At 42.2% G+C, this 26297-nt stretch overlaps 1 protein-coding gene across 14 annotated transcripts in view; it reads right to left on the bottom strand.

Annotated features, from left to right (window-relative positions):
* The window catches only part of RAPGEF2 (Rap guanine nucleotide exchange factor 2), a 241277-nt gene extending 226152 nt beyond the window's left edge, over positions 1 to 15125 (bottom strand). For 6 of the 14 annotated variants that reach the window (XM_072724944.1, XM_072724946.1, XM_072724939.1 and 3 more), the window contains exon 1: positions 14269 to 14440. In XM_072724944.1, coding sequence (XP_072581045.1) covers positions 14269 to 14337 — 69 coding nt within the window. In that variant the 5' untranslated portion in view covers positions 14338 to 14440. Of the gene's footprint in view, positions 1 to 14268; positions 14611 to 15088 lie in introns of those variants that run through there. The other 8 variants (XM_072724938.1, XM_072724940.1, XM_072724942.1 and 5 more) reach the window with 5 other exon arrangements.
* Between the last annotated feature and the right edge of the window lie 11172 nt (positions 15126 to 26297).

The raw sequence follows: 26297 nt of genomic DNA, 5'->3' as shown, positions 1-26297 counted from the left end.
GCATTTTCACCTACATGAAGGTCTAAGAAAAGAGCAAACTTTTTCTGTGAAGAGCCAGACAATAAAATGTTTTAGGCTTTTGCAGACAACATTGTTTCTGTCAACTACTCAACTCAACCTCCAGCATGAAAGCAGCCACAGACAACAGGTAAAGAATGAACGTAGCTGTATTCCAATAAAACTTTACCTACAATACCGGGCAACAGGTTGATTTTGATCCAAGGGCAATAGTTTGCTCACCCTAATGTGGATGATTAAATTCTGTCTCTGTCAAAGTGGAGAAATTCACATAACTACTCTTGTTGTTTACGTCACTCAGGAGTCCAAACTAGATCAGGAATTTTCAACATTTTTTTAATCTCCTTTTTATAATTAAAATTAAGTGTGCAAACCAGGGTAGATTTCCAGGTCTCCTCAAAGGCCTCTAAGAAGTCTCCTGGGGCCCATCTACAGCTCTATGGGACAATGATCAGCTGGTTCCTAAGGTTCCACTCAATACCAAGAACCAATTTGGACACAGGTTTTCCTCACTGTCACCTTAGGCATCATCAGAGGATGAGAAAACCATTCTACTGGATTAGGGGCCTTCCAGATACTCTAGAAATCACACTATCTCCCTTCCATGAAGGAGCAATTATGTGTCAAAATTAAAACTAAAGAACTTGTAGGGCAGCCCTGGTGGTGCAGCAGTTTAGCGCCGCCTGCAGCCCAGGGTGTGATCCTGGAGACCTGGGATCGAGTCCCACGTCAGGCTCCCTGCATGGAGCCTGCTTCTCCCTCTGCCTGTGTCTCTGCCTGCCTGCGTCTCTCTCTCTCTCTCTCACACGAATGAATAAATAAAAATCTTAAAAAAAAAAAAAGAACTCGTAGAAGACAATGAAGTTAAAATACTCCTCTATGTATTTAATATATCTCTCACTAAAAATCTATTAAAAAAAAAAAACTTACCTACAATAAGTTTTATTACAGCTTACTTTTTCTTAAAGTTTTACAATCAGTAAGTTGCGTAAGATTTCAATGGAGTATATTTAATCTATTCTTGACATCACCCCTTAATATATTTGCCTGTAAAGCATTCTATGATTAAAAAATAGTCTTATCTGCTAAAATAGGTCAAGGCTAGGATCTCTACTTAGTAACAGCAAATTAGTTTTAGATACTAGAATCAAATTATAACTTAAGTCCGTCATTAATTTAAATTACTGTTCCTGATGACAGTCAAAAATCTCAAAGTAATCAAAATTTGCATAATAGTACAAAAATGTCACAGGAGCCCAGAGAAAGAATTTATACCCTGTGTTAAATGCCAGTGAAAACATCATGTAAATGACAGTTTAAAATACTACCACCAAAGTGATTAAACTCACAGGGAGGCAACTGCCTGACACTCAATAAAAATAACTTTGTTCCACAAAGGTACATGTTTCTATAAAATAGGAAGACTTGGGCAGCCTGGGTGGCTCATTGGTTTAGCACCACCTTCAGCCCAGGGCGTGATCTTGGAGACCCGGGATGGAGTCCCACATCAGGCTCCCCGCATGGAGCCAGCTTCTCCCTCTGCCTGCGTCTCTGCCTCTCTCTTTCTCTGTGTCTCTCATGAATAAATAAATAAAATCTAAAAAAAAAAAATATATATATATATATAAATCAATAGTTACCACTTAGAAATAATTATATTTAAAAGTTACATTGATATTCAATAAATATCATAAATAAATTTGTATATATTTATATTTACACATGATGCTCATGCACTGGTATTGTTATGTCTATTTTCAGATAAGAGACTGCAGTTCAGAAAATAACCATACACCTAATAAGCAAACCAAGAAGTTAAATTTATCTCTGATTCCAAACCATAACTATAACATAGCTATATATTCCAGTAAGATTTTCAAAGAGATCTTCCTGAGAATCACTGCCTCAATTTATTACAATTATCTGCTTCCTATGCAAAGCAAGTTGGACAAATACTATCAGCTCATAGTTCATTCATCTTAATCTCTTTCTTCCCTACCTTTCTGTAATATGGCAGTTTATAAACAAAATATTTGAATTTCTAGCCTCCTTTGCTACTAGTAGTCATGTAATAAAGCTCTGGCCAAAGACAAGTACTTGGAAAGGGTTTTCCTTCAAAATAAAAATGAACTCCTACCAAGAAAACATTCTCCCTTCTCCCCTGGTTGGTGGTGCAGCTGTCATCTTGAGACTTTGGAAACTAAAATCACACACTAAGTAAGAGACTAAGCCAGTTTCCTTAAGGACACCTTTGAGCATCTGAACCAATCTTACACTACCTACCCTAGATTTCTTTTTGTGTGAAGAAAATAAGCCCATCGCTAAGGCTATGCATATAGTTTTGGGTAACCCCATAGACTAATGCAATCCTAACACAATTTATTCTATGAATCAAGCCTATGAAATTGACTCATGTTATAAATCACTTCGGTGAATTTGCCACAAGGCATACTAATGATGAAAAATTATCTAAGGGAAAGGATCAAGAGAGTAAATGAATACTAATTACTGAAAAAATAATAATAAACATGAAAGTATTAAATTATTAACTATTTTTCTTAACTACGCATTAAATTACTTATGCCAGAGACTGTTAAAGAACTTTAATACACATGTACACATTTAATCTTCACAACGAGGTAATATTACCATATACAACCAATGTAAAATTTTTATCAGCCCTTAACAAAAGTAACAATAAAACAAAGCTAATTTACTTATTCTGAGATTTTCTATTTTTATAATATTAAAATGCCCTTTCTTTTACAAAATGGGAATAGTGGAGAATGAGTTTACATTCGTTTTAACATATTTAGTTGGCAAAATAAGTAACAAATCAATGTCAGTGCCCCAGTGTTTCATGAAATTTTAATAGCTGATGAAATCCGAAGGCCTGAAACACACTAAAGTTAAGTAACCTGCCCAGGACCACAAAGCAGCGTGTTTGACAACAAAGGCCAAGATCATACATTACGACTAGGTTACATTAAGGAAATCCACTAAATGAATTCAAAACAACTATTCTGTGAACACAATTAAAGATATAAATGTATAACTACAAAGGAAAATAGCCAGCCCAGAATAAAGTGTGAACAAGGACTTCTAAAGCAAAATGACAAAAATTAATAAATAAAATAAAGTGAAATGATGTCAGGAAATGACAGATGTTGGCGAGGATGCAGGTAAAGGAGAACCTCTTACACTGTTGGGGGGAATGCAAACTGGTGCAGCCACTCTGGAAAACAGCACAGAGGCTCCTCAAAAAGTTGAAAATAGAGCTACCCTACGACCCAGCAATTGCACTACTGGGTATTTATCCCAAAGAAACAAATGTAGTGATCTGAAGGGACACCTGTATCCCAATGGTTACAGCAGCAATGTCCACAATAGCCGAAATATGTAAAGAACCCAGATGCCATCCACAGATGAATGGATAAAGAAGATGTGGTAGATGTGTACACACACACACACAATGGAATACTACTCAGCCATCAAAAACAATGAAATCTTGCCATTTGCACCAATGTGGATAGAACTAGAGAATATTATGTTAAGTGAAATAAGTCAATCAGAGAAAGACAATTATCATACAATCTCACTTAGACATGGAATTTAAGGAACAAAACAGAGGATCATAGGGGAAGAGAGGGAAAAATTAAACAAGACAAAATCAGAGAGGGAAATAAACCAAAACAGACTCTTAATCATAGGAAGCAAACTGAGGGTTGCTGGAGGGGATAGGGGGAGGGGATGAGGTAACTGGGTGATGGGCATTAAGGAGGGCACATGATGTAATGAGCACTGGGTATTATATGAGACTGGTGAATCACTGACCTCCACCTCCGAAACCAATGACACATTATATGTTGATTAGTTGAATTTAAATAAAAATAAAATTAATTAAATAAAGTGAAATTACTTTATCATGTTACCTCCCACAGTTTTCTCTGTATAATGTAGATTTAAACCATACCAAAGAAACAGAATCAAGATAGGAATTCCCAAATCTAGGTTTGGAGATTCATACTGGGAAGAACTTTTGGGTCTCTTCCTATATTTTCTGCCTCTAAAAGAGGTCTGTGGTTCCCCTAATAGAAGGAATAGGAATAGGTATGCAGATAAAATGTGCCTCTTGAAGTCTGCTCCTCAATTTCTTCCATTCTACAAAAGTAGGGGGATCAAACCAAAATTTAAATGCAGCCAAACTCTCCCTACCTCAATTCTTGGCATTTTATGCTACTGCATTTCATTATTTTAATCTCTCTTTTTTTTTAAATATTTTATTTATTCATGGAGAGAGAGAGAGAGGCAGAGACACAGGCAGAGGGAGAAGCAGGCTTCACGCAAGGAGCCTGACATGGGACTTGATCCCAGGTCTCCAGGATCACACCCTGGCAGAAGGCAGCGCTAAACCGCTGAGCCACCCAGGCTGCCCTAAACTCTCATTTTTTAAACTCATTTCTAACTATTTCAAAATGTATAGAATCGATCAGTTTCTTAATACAATAATATAATTTAGGTAGCCAAATATTTCTAACAACTTGGCCACCTATTTCCTAATAAATTCCATGGTGCTTAAAACAGAATTTGTAAGACTGCAAAATGTATGTTAGAGGTGTTAGAAATCAGAAATTTAGTGGCTTGAATAATTCAAATAGTTACTTATACACAGAATAACTGAAAGAATGTTAAAATACATAGGTTTAGTCTACACCTACATATTCTTACATTTTTTAAGACTTTAGTTATTTCAAAGCCTGGCCAGCTCTTTTCTTTTTTCACTTGTGGCCTCAAATCTAATTTATTATTGAAAACATGAAACAACAACAAAAATCTCTTAAAATACAGAAACTAAATGATTTATGTTTTTATAATTGAAAATAGTAAATACTTTCAGACTTGCAGTTTATTTGTAGTTATCTAAATATTAGGTCCCATATTTTTAATGTATACAAATATAGCATGCATTCTCCAGTATTTACGATAGATAGATAGATAGAAAGAAAGAAAGAAAGAAAGAAAGAAAGAAAGAAAGAAAGAAAAAATAGGTAACTATTGGAGGCAAGAGACCATGGAGGTTGGCTTTATAACTGAAATATAAAGGTGTACGTATGAAGGAAAAAAACACTGGTAAGGATATTTCTGCTTTACACTGATTTTAAAAGAAATTCCTTTTTTTTTTTTTTTGGTGGGGGGTGGTTCTAATAAATAAAAAACTCCTAAAAAGTGTACTGACCACACTCAGCTTACATAGTATTATCACATCTATAAAAGTAACAGTGCCTCTGACCAAACTTCAAACTTCCTTATACACACCCTTGCCTTTTCCTTCCATCCACCCCCTCACTCCCATGAAAAGTAATACTTTAAATAATTTTTAAGTTCACAGGAAAGGAAAAGAGGGAGGAGGGAATATACCACCTTATTTTAAGCTAGACTGACTTCCTTAAGTTACTACCACAATTTCTTTTCTATTGTGCTTAATGTACATGGAATACCTTATTTTCTGCATGTTTTTTCTTATACCAAATACACTAAACTACTAAAATTCAGGATTGTGAAACATTCAAAACTGGTAAAATAAACTGCATCTTGTGGATGTCTACAAAATAGGAATAAAAATGAATAAATAGTCAAAAACTTATTTTAGCTCTTTGTGTTTACTTATCTATTAATTAGTGTATTTTAAATTTCTTCCAACTAATATATTACTTTGACCATGTCATTAATGGTCCAGTGCATACAAGACATTTAGCAAGAAAAGGACTAAGCCCTTTAGTAAGACCAAATCACTAATCAGGAAAAAGATTATTTTTCAAAATATCTTAATTTGTGGTCCCTTATCAGAGTCACAATAAGACTTCAAAAGCTACACCTTTCTTACTTTTAATTTTGAAATAACTTTAATAGTTGAGGTCCTATATACACACCTAGCTTCCCATAATTTAACAAAATAACCACAGTAAAATTTTACCTATTGTCCTAATTATGTTTTTGGGTTTTGTTTTGCTTTTTTTTTTTTTTTTTTCCTGGTCCAGGCTCTAACTCAGAATCTCACATCTCATTTGGTTATCACATGTCCTTAGTCTCAATCTGTAACAATTCTTCAGCATTTTATCCTTTCATAAGCTAGAGAGTTTTTTTAAAAAGACTTTATTTATTTAAGAGACAGCACAAGGGGGCAGGGGGCAGAAGGATAAGCAGACTTACCATTGAGCAGAGAGCCTGATTGATGCAGGGCTCGACCCCAGGACCCTGAGACCATAACCTGAGCCAAAGTCAGACACTTAATCAACTGAGCCACTCAGATGCCCCTAAACTGGACACTTTTGAGTACAGTTATTTTGTATAATGTCCTAAAATTTGAGTTTGTCTAGTATGGTCTACCATTTAGGTGGAAGTATTTTCAGTAAGAATACTATCACAGATGTGCCCTTCTCAATGCAGCATAATGTTGATGTGTCTCATCACTAGGCTCATCCGGGTGGCTCAGTCTGCCTTCAGTGTCTGCCTTTGGCTCAGGTCATGATCCCGGGGGTCCCAGGATTGAGTCCCACATTGGGCTCCATGCTAAGCAGGGAGTCTGCTTCTCCCTCTCAGCAATTCCCCCTGCTTGTGTTCTCTGACTCTCTGTCAAATAAATAAAATCTTAAAAACAAACAAACAACAGGCCCAAAGTGGAGTCACTTGTGCTAAACCCATGTAGTCAAACCAAGGCTTCATAATTCATCTAATGGCAGCTTCATTAGGAATTAGGAAATTCACTTTCTCCAGGAATTTAGTCTTAACTGGTCAACATCAATGAGGTAGTTTGCCATGTAGACCTTTACATCCCCCAAAAGAAAGTTAAAGTAATCTGTTCCTCATTATCCCTTCTCCCTTCTGCCTTCCATTTTTCTACAGCTTCTGAAAGCTCCTTCCTGTTTGCTAGATGGAATACGGATTCATGAATCATCTAATAAAGCCAATTAGATCCAAATTTACTCAATATTGTTATTTGACAGTGGTGTGATAAATGATTTACCTGGTTCATTTGGTATCTACCAGTTTTCCTCAATATAAGAATACACTGATTTCCCCTCTATGATTAATCAACTTTGGGAAGATACTTTGAGACTATGCAAATATTCTGATGATACCTAATATATGTATATTTGTGTATATACATATATACATATATATATACACACGTATACACACATATATATACATACATAATTTCTTTTTTAAGATTTAATTTAATTGAGAGAAAGAAAGCACAGACATGCGAGTGCACATGAGTGGTGGGAGGGGCAGAGGGACAGCATCTTAAGCAGACTCCCTGCTGAGTGTGGAGCCCAAGAGAATTTAAAATGCAAGGTCTAGGGGCACCTGGGTGGCTCAGTGGTTGAGCGTCTGCCTTTCAGGTCCTGGATTGGAGTCCCACATCAGGGTCCCTACGTGGAGCCTGCTTCTCCTCTACCTGTGTCTCTGCCTCTTTCTGTGTGTCTCTCATGAATAAATAAATAAAATATTAAAAATAAAACAAAATGCAAGGTCTAAACTTCCCACGTCACAAAACTAACCCCACCATGACCACATTAAAGGTAAATCCTCTCACAGATTGAAAAAGAAAACACCTGAGTACAGTAAGAAATACATAGGGTAAATAGTTCAATAAGCAGTAGTTAATTAGCATGTGAGACCAGAGGTGGGTTTTTTTCTTCCTGAATAGATAAAAATCCTAACAGTCAAAATAAAGTAGTAATCAGCCTGTTTTTCTCCCTACAAAGGCTGACATTATAACTACTGAACATACTGTAACTATACATTTCAATTTATGAAAGCTACAAAAGAGCAATAAATAATACGTAGTACAATTTGCTTCTCCCTCCTAACTTACTAGTCTGTCTAAACAAAAAGGTGCAGGGGAATAAAGAACCATTCTCACTCACTATAATCATTACATTGTCCTATCATAAGACAATTGTGAGTTTTTATATAAATAAGTCCATTTTTCCTGCTTAAATTCAGATATTCCTCAACTCTTCCAAAGGACAGAATGCTTGAAAAATCACATCATTACAAATTAAAAAATATTAACATGTTTGGCATAATATGATAAGTCAGATATTTCATATTAGGTTCCAAACTGTAGAAGTAGAAGATATCAAAGCTTAAGGAAAAAATAGTATAAGATAAAGGAAAAACTTTAACAAAAAAAAAAAATTTTCAACAACTGAGAATATTGTCTTACGAACTAGGAAATGTATGTCCATCATAATCTCATGCCATGATCAGGCTGTAACAGGCATAAATATGCAGCTAGTTTGGTACAATGAGTAGCTGATACAAATGTGCACACATTATGCCAGGCTGCCCAACAAACTCTACGACTGCAACGATTCTAGCCCATGTCCACTGTGTAACTCAGGCTCCCAGCTATCTCAAGCCTTAAGAAAAGACATCAGTCTTTAACAGATTTCCTTGGTCTCCTCTTTCCTTCCTTCAAACCACAACCTTCTATACTCCAGTGGGATCACTCCCCATCCCCTAATCATTCCCTTGGTTACAAGTACATGGAACAAAGGTCTACACATACTTTCTTACAATCACGTGTGCTACTTCTATGACAGGTCAATCTGGAATATCCTGCATGTTCCCTACTCCACTGGTGGATAATTTCCTAAGATTCAATACACGCTTGTCTAAGAAGTTCACAGCCTCTTCAGTGTTGGCAGAGGACATCTCATCTAGAAAGTCCAAGACTCTTCAACAGCTGGTACAGCACCAATGAATCACATCCTACTTAGAGAATACAATACACTGGTGAGTTACTTGAGAGACGGAGGTCTTATTTCATCTGTGAATGCCCAAGGCTTGGTAGAAAGTATTTCAGTAAACTGTGCTACAATAAAAACTACTAGTAGACACTGCACTAATAGTAACTGTACTTTCAGTCACTCAGTCCACAAACCACCTCAGGAAGCTAATATCCGTATTTTATGTATAAAACTACCTGGTGCCAAAAATGGGATGAGGAGAGGGAATGGCCCATAAAATTTAGATATCAAAGAACTATCATCACATTTCCCTATGCCTTTAGTCTAGATCAAAGTTATTTCAGGTAATTTTAAGTCTTTTTTTTTTTTTTTAAGATTTTATTTATTCATGAGAGACACAGAGAGAGAGAGGCAGAGACACAGGCAGAGGGAGAAGCAGGCTCCATGCAGGGAGCCCGACGTGGGACTCGATCCCGGGTCTCCAGGATCACACCCTGGGCCGAAGGCAGTGCTAAACCGCTAAGCCACCCGGGCTGCCCCTAAGTCTTCTTCACTAAAAGAAAAAAAATTTTCAAATGAGTCAAGAAGAAACACAGTCTGTGTTTTTAAAGGGCTGTTTTATCTTTACCTCAGATAGTTAACTTGTATCTGAAGTCTATCCCACTGTTACTTTACGTGACTTGAATTTCAAGTATCAGCAAAGGCAGACCTACTGTTATCATTTAACTCCCCCCAAAACCCACTTGAGATAAAGCGGTTTTTAAAATTAAAAAACAAAAAACAAAAACAGTGAGTTTTCTTATGAATCAAGGAATCTTTGACCTGGAAAATTAACTTCCCAAAGATGGTATATCCTCCCTTTCTTATGATAGTGGTCAAAGGTTGTAAGTTTATTTTGTTATTTCACAACATTTCTTGAAAGGAAAAAAAAAAATGAAACAAGTTGGCAAGTCCCCTTCCTTTTCCTAGTCTTATTTTGTTACTATTTTTTTGTAACTGTTCTGTTAAAGAACAGGACCTCGGAAGAACTGCATTAAACCAGTCCACATACAGCACTGCAGTTGGGAGAGATTCATTTTCAGCCTTAGCCAAGATATGCAAAGCTAATTATAGAACTGCTAATTACTAATTGTTTAAAAGGTTAAGGCAACTAAGCTTCTATCAATATTGCAAAAAAAAAAAAAAAAAAAAGTCAATTTTTACCATGAATTTAAGTACTCATTCAATGTCACATGCTAATACAGTTTGAAATTAGTATTTCAGTAAATTCAAAGATCATTGTTATGAAGGGTAAATAAATGCTGTGGCCAAACAGGAATTACTTAGTAAAATACAGTTCGCAAAACCACACAAAGATCGTTTAGTTGTGTTTTTTTTTTTCAACAAAAACTACTTCAAAACCAAATATTTACTACTAGAGCCCTAAGATTTGCTAAAACATAATCAAAGTTTAAGTTGTCAAATGAAAATATGAAACTGTTGGTAAACAATGATAAAAAGAAATTCAAATGGAAAACATAACTGTATTAAACATAATTCTTTCACTAGATTTAAAAGTTATCTACCAGAGATACTGTTTTGTGCAGATTCTCATAATTTAAAGTTCTCTGGACAAAAGGTATTTTTTCAGCCCTCTCACTATGACTAAGTGACTTTGCAAAGAATGAAGTCTTACACTGCTGCGAGACCTCAGCTGACAAATTCATGAGTTAACAACTAAATCAAAAGGTTCAGGAGCCAAAGAAATTTTCAACAGTGAAGGACAAAGTAATATTATTAATGAGGAAGAAATGAGACGGAGCTGTTTTACGCACACCATTAAAAAAAAAAAAAAAACTGTTACAGCTACTAGCTAAAAACATATCAAATTAGATCTTAAAAGAAAACAATTCAGCAATAGAAGATTCACCTGAAAAACTAAAATCATGCACTTAAACACTCTACAGAAGCAGCTACAAAGGGTCTGAACTCAACCAGTTAATAAAATGGTTTAGAAAAAGCATTTTATTGTTTAAAGCCTTGGGGGATAAAGCTGTTTGTAATTTATTTACATCTTTTACTTTACTAAATTGCTTCGGTGACCAAGCTTTTCATTTAAATGATTAAAGCATAAACCCAAATAGTTTAATAAAGCAATTACTTAACAGTCCTGTTTTTCAATATAGGCGCTCTGAAAAATATCAATACAACGTTTAGTGTTCATTATTTTCAAGGGATTTGTTATTTAGAATACAGTAGCCCCATTGACTAAAACTTAGCCAGGTTTCCGAACACGTAATACGGGTCACATATTGAATCAAAGATTTTTTTCATTCTCTCAGAATATCAGGTGAAAGAGTGACAGGGTCTTAAATCTAAGTATGCATGATTTGGCTAAAAATTCAGGAAACTTTATTTCTCCTTACCATTCTGCCTGTGTAATGTGGCTAAATAAAATAGGTTCCCATTTTCCAGGTGTGTTTGGAAGCTCCCTAATTTGCAGTCTCTGTTTACACTGGGGCTCTCCCCACCCCTAAATTCTCTTCTAGCTAACTTCTTAGGTTACACTAGTAACATCTCTATTAACTTCTAGGCAACTGATTGACCTAAATACGAAACTATGTCTTTTCAGGGTTTGAAAGACAAACTGGGATGGTGGGGATTTTTTTAAAAACCTGGATTTTTAAAAAAATGTATTTCCTCTATTCTTTTAAAGCATCTTCCTTTTGCCTATAAGGAGAATCATATGAAGTCCTTTATCGAGTCTATCCCATAAAACAGAAGGAAGCATGACAGCAAAACTTTCCTAATTCATATCCTTCTGTTTGTGACATCAAGTTTATTTAATACATTTACTTTCCTCATATTACAAAATTCTTTCTAGCATTAATGAGAAAAGATGGGAGAGAAAAACTTCCAGCACTCAATATACAGTGAGTGTTTACATTACCAAAGCACTCAATATAAAAAGCACCTCTACACACACACACACACACACACACACACACACACACACAATTTAATACATTTCAAACTTTTAGAAGATTGTTTTTAACCAGCCAGGTGAGGATGGGAAAACATTCACATTTCAAGGTACTTTCTCTTTAAAATAACAATAAGCAACCGTGGAGTTTGCATTAGTAATAACCAAATGAATATCAAAGTTAATGCAGCTGGCACTTAACAGTGTTCAAAATGTTTGGTAGCTTTCTCCAGGTTTACTTTTTCTATAAAGGTTTGGTGGGGGGGAAATGTGCTGCTTTCCGATTATCAATGAAGCTTTCATGTTGTGGTGTTAAGAGTAACCGGCCCACTTCTGAATCAGGCCAAGTTCTATGCTAGGTCAGTTTTTATTCTACACAACTGGCAGGAGGAGAGGAAAGTTTAACAGTTCATTTATTTGGCACAATCCACGTGCTTTCACAGTGGAGGTTTTGTCTCTTCCAGTCTTGTTTGGTGACCACCACCTCCAACTGATAGTAGGTTTCAAGTCATTGCTGTTCTAACTAATGAACCGAAGGCACCGCTCACCCCGTCTCTCATTTCCACTAACGGCCTATGACATCATTTTCTGACCCGCCTTGCTAGGTTCTAATATTCTCCACTTGCCTTGCTAGGTTCTAATATTCTCAGCCTATGTGATTTCATTTGGCACTTCAAACACTGAAAGGAACTGAAATCTGCTTTTCTGTCACACTACCACTGAAAACGTGCATTTTCACATGCAGAAGACTGATTCAACTGACCATTTTTAAACAAACAGTAGAGGAAGAAGGCACATGGGAGGCAGTGCAATGCCCAGGACCAAGACCAAAGCAAGAAGACACTGCTTGGTTTTGATAAAATAGTCCTTTAGAATTGGCATTTTCTGGAAGTATAGTGAAATGAATACTCTCATAATATTATCAAACATCTTCCACTCTTTTGGTAAATATGGTGCAACCTACGATCCCCCAGATGTGATGGCCCCACCAGGAAAAATGAAAACTCATTAACGCTACCAGGTGCCATTCTTGGGCCTTGTCCAAAGGCAGCCAGTGAAAGATTCTATTTTTTTCTGTTCTCCCCACATTAAATAATAATAATAATCAACATCAGAGAAGGAGAGCATTTTGGGTTGGAACAGATGGATCCAACACCTAACAAGTGAAGCAACTCCTTCCAGCGTTAGATCCTAAATGTCTGATGGTCCCACGGATCAGGAGGGCTTATTGGTCTTAAGAGGGTTGGCAGCAGGATCCCCTGCAGTCACCATCCCAATGCTTAGGAATATGTGTCATTAACCAGTCTGCAACTAAAAACAAATCAAACCACCACATTTTTTATAAAATTTCACCCTCTCTAGTCCAAGTCCAACATCATCAGCAATCGCTCCACTTAAAGAGGACAAATAAACCTGAAGGTAAACGGCCCTATAAAGGTCAGCAGACTTCTCTAATGTTGACAAGCCCCTGCAACACCCAGGGCATCCGCAGGGCGCCCTGAAATCAGGGGTGCGCTCGACCCGGCGGCTCCGCGCTGACGCCTGCGATTTAGACTCGGAGCACGAGCCCCGCTGACCGAGCACGAGCCCCGCTGACCGACCTTCCCGCCCGGCCGGCAAGCGGGACGCCAAGTAGACACAGCTCAGCCCTCGGCTCGAGGTCAGCGGGGATTTGCCCTTCGCAGAGCCCTGCGGGTTTCCTTCCTACAGGCCCGCAAACACCCAAGAACCTCACGCCCGGGAGGGGAGGGGGGAGGCGGGGACGGGGAGGAGGGGAGGGGGGAGGAGGGAGGAGGGAGAGGAGGGAGAGGAGGGAGGGCAGGGAGGGCAGGGCCTGCAGCCCGCGCAGGAGCGGGGCGCTAGGGGCCGGCGACCCCCCCACCTCGCCAGGCTCAGAAGCCCCGGGGCGCCGAGGACGCGAAGCTCCTTGGCAAAGTCCGTCCCCGGGACACGGGGGGTGGGGGTGGGGGGGGAGAGGGGGTCAGTCCCCGGGACATGGGGGGGGGGGAGACGGGGTCAGTCCCCGGGACACGGGGGGGGGGGTAGAGGGGGCCAGTCCCCGAGACACGGGGGGGGGGGGGGAGAGGCTGTCAGTCCGCGGGACACGGGTGGGGGGAGATGGGGCCAGTCCCCTGGGACACGCGTGGGGGGGAGAGGGGGTCAGTTCCCAGGACACGGGGGGGGAGGGGGAGACGGGGTCAGTTCCCGGGACACGCGTGGGGGGGAGGGGGCCAGTGCCCGGGACACGGGGGGGAGGGGGAGGGGGTCAGTGCCCGGGACACGGGGGGGAGGGGGAGGGGGTCAGTGCCCGGGACACGCGTGGGGGGGGGGGGAGACGGGACCAGTCCCCTGGGACACGGGGAGGGGAGAGGGGGCCAGTCCCGGGACACGGGGGCGGGGGCCAGTCCCGGGGCCAGCGGAGGGGAGCGGCGGGAGGGCCGGGCCGGGCGGGGCGGGGGCGGGGGCGGGGTCCTGCCGGCGGGGCGCGGGCGCGGGGCGCGGGGCGCGGGCCGGGCCGGGCCTCACCTGCGGGGTCCTGTCCGCCGGGTTCTTCATCACCGCCTGGCGGAAGCTGTTATCCACGTAGGACGCCATGTCCCCCGTGGGCCGGGCCGGGGCCGCCCCGCACGCCCGTCCGCCTCCCGGCCCCCGCCCTGCGCGCTCCGCCCGAGGCCCGGCGGCCAAACCGCGGCGGCGGCGGGGCCCCGGGGGGCGGGGGGGCGAGGGGGTCCCCGCGGGCGCTCGGCGCCGGGAGCTGCGCCGCCTCCGCCTCCGCCTCCTCCTCCGCGCGGCGGGCGACGGCTTCCCGGGCGCCCTCCTCCGGGCCTGGCTCGCACGCGGGCCGCGGTCGGGGCGGCGGGTCCGCGGGCGGCGGGTCCGCGGGGGGAGGCTGCGGGCACTCGGGCCGGTCGCCCGCTCGGGGCTCGCTCGCCGCCGGGGTCCGGGTCCGGGTCCGGGTCCGGGTGCCGGGTCCCGCCGGGGTCTCCGCGTCCTCGCGCCGCCGGCTCGGTCAGGTCCGGGCGCCCGCCGCCGCTCCTAGTCTCCGGCTACGGGGCTCGGCCGCGCCTCCCGACTGCTGCTGCATCCCCCCGGGCCGCCCCTGCCGCTCGCGCCGCCGCCGGGGGCTCGGCCGCCCGCCCCCATCCGCGCGCCCGAGCGGAGCGGCCCGAGCACCGCCCGCGCTGAGCCCCGGCCCGGGGGCTCCGGCAACTTTGTGCGCGGCCTGCGGGGGGGCCGAGGGCCGAGGGCCGGGGGCCGGGAGCCGGGAGCCGGGAGCCGGGAGCCGCGCACGGCCGCCTCGCACACGGCGACTGGGCAGCGGCGACTCCCCCTCCGCTTCCTCCGCCTCTTCCTCCTCCTGCGCCTTCTCCGGCCGCCGGAGCCGCTCCTCAGGGAGGAAGCGGCCTCCGGGGCTTGTTGCTTTGTGCTGCAACCATGGTGAGGCGTGAGTGGCAGCGCGCGGGCCAGTGGGGCGGCGCCACGTCACGGGGGGCGGGGCGTCCCGCGCTCGGCCCCGCCCCCGCGCCCGCCGCGCGCCCGCCTCCCGCCCGCCGCCCGCCGCCCGCCGGCCGCGCCCTCCCCCGCGAGCCGCACCTCGCGTCGCCGCCAGGTGAGCCGGACGCCCCGGCCGCGAGGGGTCGCCGCGCCGCCCCCGGACCCCGCCCGGCCCGGCGGCCGCTCCCGGGCTCCTCCCCGCGCCGCGGCCCCGGGGGCGCGGAGGTGACCCGGGGGCACCAGCCCGGCTGCGGACTGACCCCGGGACCGGCGCCCCGGCCTCTGCGTGCAGCTTGCAGCCGGGACAGCTGCCCGCTCCGGCCCCCCGCGCCCACCGCCACCTTGGGACACCAGCGACCACAGACGAAGGGCATGGAAGGGGCCCGCTTCCACCCAGCCCAGCGCCACCCCCGCAGCCAGGCCGGACCCCAAGGCCTCAGCCAGGAGCCCCCAGGCCTGCGGCAGGACCAGCGGGCAGAGCGCACCTCCTCCTGCACAGCCCAGACCTCCAGGCCCCCGCTCGGTGCACACACCCTCCCCCTGCTGCTTCGGGTCCCCTCCTCCTCCCTTCCTGTGCCAGGTCCAGGTGTGAAGGTCGGCCAAGCCCGGGGACAGCGCGGCTGCTCTGGTCCTGGGGTTTTATTTTTATCTGCCTCGTCTCCCTCCTGCCCCCCCCCCCCCCCCCACTCCCAGTAAGTTCATGTTTTGATGTCTATGCGGAAGCTATACTTAGAGGAGGGTTGTTACACGTATGGCCTACTCTGTTTAACTTTTCTTCAAAATTTCCAACATACTTTTGTACCGTCTAGTTTATTTTAGACACTGAGGATGCATTGCTTGTGAGCAAACATTTTGGGATCCTTAAGTCACCTTTGTGTCAATAAACAGATTGTGTGGCTTCCTAGAAAACTGCCCGCCCAACCTGTGAGACTGGACCTGAGTTATAAATTGTATCTCTAGACTCTTCTGTATTACTTTTACTGAAACTGCTTCGTTGAGCCCCAGCATCAAATCCTCTGTGAGGTAGACCAACACACTGAAAGCAAAGGGACGTGAATAAATACAGCTCTGTAAAGAGAGAAGAAAGAAAGAAAGAAAGAAAGAAAGAAAGAAAGAAAGAAAGAAAGAAAAGAAAGAGAAAGAAAGAAAGAAAGAAAGAAAGAAAGAAAGAAAGAAAGAAAGAAAAGGAAAGAAAGAAGGAAAGAAAGAAAGAAAGAGAAAGAAAGAAAAAAGAAAAAGAAAAAGAAGAAAAAAAAGAAGAAGAAAAAGAAGAAGAAAGAAGAAGAAAATCCGGTGAAGTGAAAAAATATACCTGACATCTCCATCTGGTGTCTAATAGATATCTCAGAAATAACGTTTGCAAACCAGAGTCTTGATACCCTACCCAAAAAGTGCCCCACCCACAGCCTTCCTCATTCCAGTTAATGCTGTCTACACCATTGCCATTGCTCAGTTGAAAAACTTTGGAGTCTTTCTTGAGTCCTTCCTTTCCGTTACACCCCACAAGTGTCACTAATCTGTCAGCTGAACCTTCAAAGCACCATATCTGGAATCTACCCTCTATCTACTACCTCTACTGCCATGGCCTTTGTCCAAGCCAGCATCACCCTTTCCCTGAACTTTGCAATTACCGCCTACCTGGTCTCCCTCTTTTTGTCCTTGCCTCCAGCAGTCTACTTTGAATACAGCAGCCAGAGTGAGTCTTTTCACTTTAGCTCAAATTACTCATCAGCTAAGAAAAACAAAAAAAAATTCATTAGCTCATCTCATGTGAGGTAAAAACCAAAGTCCTAAAAAAAAAAAAAAAAAAACCAAAGTCCTTACCATAGTCTAAATGACCTATGGACCTTGTTCCCTCCACTGCTTATCTCTCTGACGTCATCTCCTGCTCCTCTACCCCCACCTTATTTTCCTAGCCACACTGGAGATGGAGATGCTGTTTCTGAACACATGAAGATGCTACATAGTGAACAAGTTCCAGTCTCATGGCCTTTTCACCCCCTGAATTACCTCCCTGCTCCCCAGCCCACCAAAAAAACAAAACAAAACCTAAAATGTAGTTCCCTCTCCTCCTTCATATCTTTATTCAAATGTCATTTTCCCTATAACTTCATATGCCCTGTTCTCTTCCTTGCTTTCTTTACCATCCATTTTATTTTATTGTTTGACTCCATCCCCCATAATGTAAGCTTCTTTTTTAAAAAAATAAAAAAGATTGTGTTTATTTATTCATGAGAGAGACAAAGACATAGGCAGAGGGAGAAGCAGGCTCCCTGCAGGTAGCCTGATGCAGGACTTGACCCCAGGACCCTGGGATCAAGACCTGAGCCAAGGGCAGATGCTCAACCACTGAACCACCCAGATGTTCCATTAATGTAAGCTTCCGAAGCCAATGGTTTTGTTCCTTTTGTTCACTGCTATATCCCCCAACGTGATGTAAATGAATTAATAACTATGGCGTTACCTTGTATGCATATAAGATTGTTACATACATTATCTCAATTGTGTCCCTAATCGGGGAGGGAAGTCTGGGAGAGAAACGTAACCACTCTGAGCCTATTTTTCTGTTCTATAAAAAGAGGATAAAAATTGCATGCCCTGAAGATTTGTAAAGATTCAGCATAATACATGCAAAATGCCTTGTACAGTTCCTGAACCATAGTATATATTCAAGAAATGATCATTATGTTTAATGTCATTTTCATCATCCCACCCTTTGAGGTCAAGGGATCAATTATTATCCTGTTTACAGATGAGGAAACTGAGACTAAATTAGGCGACCTGACTTGCCCTAGTTTCAGGCCTGCCTTTAATTTCGGAAGGGTCTGGGGTAAGCTAATGATGGAGATCCATATACCTATTGAAAAATACAACTATACACTGACTGGAACATAGTGCTGCAGGGATTAGTGGTTTCTGGCCTGAAACTCACACTCCATTTTCTTCCCATCCCATACCACAAAGAGGCTCGTGCACATGAGGACACCCTGGCCTGCACATCCAAACTGCATCATACTCCTTGCAGAAGGCACCTCTCAGCCATTCTTCCAGCCCTGCCCCCGCTTTGGAGGATCAGGCCAGAAAGCAGCAGAGCAATAAGTTCCAGGTTCTGGGTGCTCAAAGAGTATGGAACCCCTTGTCCCGTGACGAAGTGTGAAGCTAGTGCAGGGTCCTTCGGAGCATGGGCAGTAGGCAGGAAGCCCCATCACCTGGATCTCACAGCCATAAAGTTGTGAATTCCAGCTATAAAACCAGCTCTTTTTTTTTTTTTTTCCTGAGTGCTGCACTGTGATACTGAACTGTACCAGTGACCTCGGGTAAGGTATAGTAGTAGGTCTTCTCCACCGCCAGAATGACTCACTGTCAACTTCTACACTATCATTTAACTTCAATTACGGCTAATGTTCCCACTATTTAAAATCTACTTCTCTACGTATGTCAATAATGCTTATCACCATTCGGCATCTAGGACATCTGATACTTGGCATGCATTGCTCTTTCAGTATCATTTGAGCACCAACAGCAGGTTAGGTATAACATGGATGACAGAACTGGACACAAATCTGCCTATTTGCCAGATAGTCTAATCTAAACTGTGTCAACCAACCATAATCAAAGTAAGCCATCTATTATGCTGCCTCATAAAGGCGAGTATAAAAATGAGACTTTCTTTGTTCTGTCTCCACAATATCATATTATCCAGAAATCATTAGAGGATAAACAGAGACAGAGCACTAAGTTTTAAATCAGAAATACATTTTGAGTTCTGGCCTTAATATCATTTTACTTGTAACCTAAAAAATCTCTTTCTTTCCAACTGTAAAATCTAGTACATCCCTACCTATATTAACATATCATGTAGGTTAGGTATTTTAGAGTCATTTTAAAGTGAATTAAAATAATTTTTAAAAATTCTTGTGACTCCAGCTATGACCTAAGACTAAGGATGGATCTATCTATATTTATACTATTATCTATTGACTAGTTGATTGAGACAGAGAAGTCACTTTGTTAACACACACACACACACACACACACACACACACGTACACACACACATTGAGCATCACTGTTCAGTCAATAAATGTTTCTTGGGTGCTGTGTGCCCAGTGCTGATTTTGATGCTTGGAATACCAATGGAATAAGACAAGCATGGTCCCTTCCCTGGCCTTGTGGGAACTTGTTCTATGTACCAGCCACTTGGTTAATTTACTCATCTTACCCAGGAGAATGGTGAGGGTGATTGAAAAGATCCAGGAAGCTTCCCTGCTCTGTTAAGACAAGAGTTTCCTCTGGTTACCGTTTTCTCTGGTTGTTAAAACTCTCTGAACAGAAGGTTCAGAGCCGAGAGAAGTTGAATTCTATTAATGACATTCCTCACATACTTCCCCCTCCCCCAAAAACATTTTTTAATATTGTTTTACAGTTACTTCTACCCCTGACATCAAGTCAGTGAGAATCTCAGGAGACTGGAAGGCTGTAGCTTAGACATTGTATCATTCTCAGTCAGCCCTCTCCACTAGGAAATACTGGATACACCTGCAAATAGCATTCCAGAAGAGTCCCTGGTGGGGCGTGCAGTGACAGACATCCAGGGAATGATGCAACGTGTTGGTAGGATGGAGCTCACGAAACAAGTTAGGTGAAGCATATCAAAAGCACAATTAGAATCAGACTCTTAGATTTGATTTTACAGGAATTATAATAAATACAGTTTTGACAATGCTGCCACATGAGTAAGAAAAACACTAATGTAAATGTCACATGGATGTTTAGATATTTTGGATCTGGTTCTATGAAAAGACACCCATTTTTTCCCCCTAATTTAACATCATTATCACGGTGGGTCTGCCTTGGACATAAAATTAAATATACATATAAAAAAAATCTTGAGGCTAACAAAACTGTTCTATCTGGTTACACTATTATATCCTTCATACTGACATAACTACTTTCTTCCATTGATTTGTTTGCATTTCAAATATTAGGCTAGTGGGAGAAAACAACCCTCTTTATTTCCTTATTATGAGAAAGCTGATGCTGACATTTCTAAAAGGAAATGCATTGTTAAACTTTGGATCCACTGTCGATTCCTTCTATTGTTGCCTGATGTTTGGCATTTATTTTTATGAATTGCCCTGTAGAACTATAGTCCACAATCAGTCCACCCATTTAAAGGGGATTAGGTAAGATATACAGATTTTTTTTAAAATATTGAAAATAGGTAGAATTAAAGACTTCACTTTTAAACCTACTACATAATCAATGAGTACTTGATGCATAGATTTTTAAAAGCCCATACCGGGTATCATGAATGCTCAAGGCAACAATTCAAAGAGAAAAAGACCTTCGATTTCAAACATGCAAAGTTAACCCAGTGAGATTATTCTATCATAGCAGTATCAGGGAGCATCATATAAAATTGTATCTGGGTTTCTCTAGTTATGGTTAAGGTGATTACACACAACTGAAATTACATCCACAAGCAAAGTGGCACGCAGTACAGAATTTGTAAATGTGTTCTACAGAAGAGCAGCTACAATTATTACCAGCTCTGGTCTCTGAGTGGTATCCAAGGGTAAATCCAAGTGTGCTATAGTACCAATGTCTACATAAGACTCAAAATCACACAAGGTCATTTGAGCAAAAAAAGCAGCACTCTTGATCAGCTCTGATTTTTTAAATGCCAACACTCATTCGTGATTCTTCTGAAGTCATTATTATTTAATATTTGTTAAATCCAAGACTAGTGTTAGGCACCATATGTACATAAACAGAGACAAAGTGCCTATGCGTTGAGCCTACAAATCTAAATTAGGCAAAGGAAGTGAAGGGCAAACAAGGGCGTGGGAAACACGCACTGAGGGCCTGTTTAGAAAATGAGGCTATTTTGTTATGTTGTTATTTTAGTTTTAACTATTAGAAGATCCATTATGTTGCAACACAAAAATTTAAAGGAGGGAAGTCGAAGGAAAAAGCACATTCCCCCTCTGTGGGAGTTTATGGAGGAAACCTTAAATATAAAATGGCAAAATGCATTGAGTTAGAGACCTAATAGAAGAAAGCACAAAGAAATAGCAAGAAGAGAAACTCTGAATATAGGATGAGCTACTATGATACAGGGGCCAGGTAAAGATAATGCATGAGACATGGCGCAGAAAGAAATAGAACCATCCAAGCCCTTGAGAGGCAAATCACAATCGGTCCTGGCCATCTTCAGGGTTTTTCTTACATTTAACATTTTACTTATCATATAACATAAATATGACCAGTGATAGGTACTGGTAGTACGGTTAAAATATAGTTCAGTTCCACCCTATGCTTATCTCACCTACAAGGAATGAGCCTGTGGCATCGTAGCTGTCTGTAAGAATCCAGAGGTAATTAAATCAAGTTAAAGACCAACATAAACCCACAGTACTCCACCCCAACCTGGTGAGGTGCCTCACAAACAGGTCTATTGACACAGAAGAAATAGCATAGAAGTGATTGAATTTACAGAACTTTATTCACATTGCTGCAGGAAAAAAACATAATCTGTATTTTTAGTGGAGTCAATAAACACAGGTTTATAAAGGCACAGTGGAATATATGATATAAGTAATATAGTGGGGAAAACCTTACAATCTAATAGGAGGCAGCCCTGAATTTGAAAGCCTATTCTGATATGCATGAGCTTTGTGACCCTGAAGACAGAATTTAACCTCTCTGGCCTGAGTTTCTACCTTTGTAAAATGTAGTTAGTAAGTAATATGACAGTGACTCAAAACAGGATTTATAAAAGTAAATTCCCTTTCTCATCTCTCCCTTCTCCCTAAAAGGAATAGCGTTAGTGAAAGAATCTTATAATGGCCCTTCAAGTCTCTAGGAAAGAAAGATTTTAAGTTAATAATATATTGACCTCTCTAACTTTATAGATAGAATTTTGAACTTAGAGAACTATAATAAGCTTTAATTATTTTAAATAGCCCAAAGCCACAAAGGTAAATAATTTTCCAGCTGGACCAGTGATTCCCAGCTGTGGATTATCAGCATCTTCTCGGTGCTGAGTGTACTGGCCAGCTGGCCAGAGCTAGCAATACCCGGGAAGCCTCCAGGGTTCCACACGGCACAACTGGAGCTGCTTACCAGAGGTGCCAAACCTGGGTCTCACAGCATCTCTGCCTTTATCAAATAAATGAAAAACTAGAACTTACTCATTCAAATATTAACTCTATTGCCAGGTTTATGTCCATTTCAAAAAGCCAGGGATAGTTGCAATCTGCTAATATGTGTGCTGTTTCATTTTTTAAGTGTCAGAATTATTGATTCCAAATATTAATGTTTGGAATTGTCTAAATCTACACATATTACTCAAAAGACAATCTGAAAAAAAAGGTGCAATAAAATCAAACCAGAGAGACCTAATTTAATTACATACAAAGATAATATCTATGGTGGAATGCTTGTAATATTTGCAACTCCCAGGCTTTTAACCGATTTTAAAACCAAATCAATCTGTGCCTTACCTGGGCCCACCAGGGACCAAAAAATAATGCTCCTGGAGCCTCGCAATGCCCTCCACCCAAGATTAACTACGGCGTTACAATCGGAAAAACAAGTGGAATCTGTACAATATTACCTGAAGCATCCTCCCTCCTCCTCATTTATCTTTATGGTGATCAAAAATTTTTGAGGATAAGCTGTCTGCAATCTAACACAACTTCCATCAGGAACTATGAGAACTTTGTGAACACAAAAGGACCACTGAATTTCCAGAACGAATGGTAGCAGCAGCATTGGCACTAGGTCCCAGGACAACTGGCTCTCTCCCAATACACTACAAGAGATCTCCAAGGAGATCTCCAAGGAGAGCCTGTATAGCTCCTTTGACTGGTTAGAGCATCTGCAGTCAGCGTGACTATGTCAGACCCAAAGTTAGCTGAGGCTCTCTTTCTCTTTCCTGGTACCTGCCAAGAGTAGAGAATACTTTCCTTTAGCCAAGACATTCTTCGACTCTCCTTTTAAACACAATAAGATGGAAATTGGAAAAAATAAAGACTTTCTGAAAGGGTTTCAATTCTCCCCTTCCTTCCATCAAACAAAGTGCCAGGTATTGTCTGGGCCATCCAGTTGTCCCTGCCTGATTTCTGTCCTTGCCCTGAAGTGGGGTTCTTCTGAAGGGCCCTGGCTCCAGAGTGGGGCCCACTCATGCAAAGCTGGAGATGGACTAAGCTAATGTGGTAATCTTTGTGAACAAGGCCAGACAACCATTGGTAGTGGGGAGGGATGGAGAGGAAGGATGTGAGTTCTGACCACTTTTCCTACTTCCCTTCAGAAAGCAACGGTGAGTCCATGGTGATATCCAGCCACAACTCCCATACTTCATTTGGGAGATATTTGAAACATACCAAAAATTGCAGCAGACATGGTTTCTGAACAAAGAGCTTTTAGCGGGGAATTCCAGATGTTATATATTCTTCCTTATGTACCGCTTATCTTTGGAAGGGGGCATTGAGACCTGGGTATATTTTGTGCAAGAAAAATTATTAGTGAGTGAATCTCATCTTTCCTTGTGCAAATCAGTAGTGATACCAAATAATGCCACGACCCTTAAGAACCATGAAGTTTATTTCCAAGGCATTCCCACAATAAGCTCCTGGCAATTCATTTATGTGACTAATAATAATAGCTGATAAGTATTGAGTGCTCACTATATGCCAAGCACTGTTCTATGTCCTCCAGAGGTACTGCCTTAATTAATCTTCCAACAACCCTATGAGGTGGATACTATTACCATACATATTTTACAATTCCGGGGAACACAGATTTGATGAGGTCCCAGAGCCAGGATCTACACACATGCTCTATGGTGCCAAATGATATGCGTTAAGTCTTCATCATGGAGGTTCTCAGGTCTCCCTTGACTTATTTCTTAAACTTGGAGCTTCGATCAAGTGACAGAACTAACCATTGGTTGAAAATTAAGGTGACTTTTAATCCTCAGCCCTATTTTCTCTATCTTTTGTCCCTGAGAACTGTGACACTTCCTGAGACATGTGTGATTATACCAAACCTGAATCCCAACCTAGACAATACCCCAGCCCTCCAGGCTTGCCCACAGAACATCTACACATGGGTACACACAGACACCTTAAAGTCAGCATGTCCAGCCAAAACAAATGAAGTACCTAGGGATAAATCTAACAAGACACATACAATAGCTGTACTCAGAAAACTATAAAACACTGATATAAGAAATCAAAAATGTCCAATTAAAGTGGAAAAGCATGCCACATTCACAAATTAGAAGACCTGATGTTAAGATGCTGACTGCCCCCAATTTGATTTATTGAGTCAGTGCCATCCCACTCCAAATCCCAGCAAGCTACATATGGACAATCTGACTCTAAATTCACGTGAAAAGGTAAAAACACTTCGGATAAAAAAGAACAAAGTTGAAGGACCCACACTACCCAATTTCAAGGCTTACTATAAAACCACATTCAAGACAGTTTGGTAATGGCAAAAGAATGGAAACCAATGGAACAGAATAGAAAGGCCAGAAATAGACCTACAAAAATATAGTCAGCTGATTTTTGACAGAGACACAAAGGTAATTCAAAGGAGCAAGGAGGGTTTCTAACAAATGGTACCGGAACAATTCGACATCCAGCAAAGTCAGCATGTTCAAATCTGAACTCAACATCTTCTCTTCCAAAATCTTTCCAAATATTCTTGTATCTTGGAGAATGACACTATCAACCACCCAGTTGCTCAGGCTAAAAATAAACAAACCTTTGACCCACTGTCTCACTTTCTGCCTGAGTTCAATCACTTATTAAATTACGTTGAATCATAGGGATGCCTGGGTGGCTCAGTGGTTGAGTGTCTCCCTTTGGCTCAGGTTGTGATCCCAGGGTTGAGGTCGAGTCCTGTTTGGGACTCCCTGCTCAGTAGGGAGCCTGATTCTCCCTCTGCCGGTGTCTCTGCCTCTCCCTCTCTTTCTCTCTCTCATGAATAAATAAATAAAATATTTTAATAAATAAATAGATAAATAAATCACGTTGAATCACACATCTAATCCTTCCTGCCCTCTATTGCCATTGACCTAGCATAGGTACTCTTTCCCCTAATCCTTGTCTCTTGCCTTCTTTCCCCCCAAAATGCCTCTTAAGGAGGAGCATGGCTGAAAATGGCAGAGGGAACCATTGCTTCCCGGAGCACCATTTGCAAAAGTGGTACCTTTTCAAAATCTTTTAAAAGAGCATGTTGACATAATCGTTTTTATGATTTTAATGAAAAGACATTACATTTGGTCTTGTTGAAAGAAGGGCCCTAAGTTGTAGAGAGAATGCAGGCAAAGGGTAAAACCTCTTTATCCTGCCAGGTGTCTGCAAAGTGTAGACTCCACCCCGTGGCGGGTACCTGGCCAGCACCTGGCCCTTACTCCTGGCTGCCTCCCTTCCTGTTAAAAACTGCCTGGGCTTTTGCACAGGGTGATATTTTAAAAAATCAAATCTATCGTGTAATTCCAAAGCTTCAGTGGCTTTCCAACTCACTCCAAAGTACAAGCCTCTCTGTACAATATCCAAGAGGCCCTGAGTGTTCTGGCCCAGGTATACCTATCCCCCTGTCTCTACCCGTAGAACTTCTACTCCAGTCATTCCTAACAATTGATCCTCTGAGGATTTGCTAAACTCTCTAACTCCTTAATGCCATGCACAAGCCCCCCTTGCCTAGAATTCTCTTGTTTCCAAGGTTCACCTGTGAAATTCCTACTCCTCCTTTCAGACCTGCCTACGCACAGGTCTGTGGGCAGGTGGTGTTACATACTGGATGGAGCAAGAGACCAAGCGTGACACTTGAGTTCTAATCTAGACTCTGTCTTGCCACATACCAGCTGCTTGTCCAGAGGCAACTCCCATACCGCCTCCTGTGAGCCTCAGGCCTGATTTACACTGGAAGCAATATTATCTGGATAACATATGGGAAACACCTGGGAAGGGAGTCCATGGAAATGGCAAAAATGTTCTAGCTGGGTAGACTTAACATTTTTTACTCAAGATTTGTATCGATCT

Source organism: Vulpes vulpes, chromosome 10, assembly GCF_048418805.1.
Source record: "Vulpes vulpes isolate BD-2025 chromosome 10, VulVul3, whole genome shotgun sequence".
Lineage (NCBI taxonomy): Eukaryota > Metazoa > Chordata > Mammalia > Carnivora > Canidae > Vulpes > Vulpes vulpes.
Note: the sequence above shows the minus strand (reverse complement) of the source record. Positions and strands in the feature narration are given on the sequence as shown.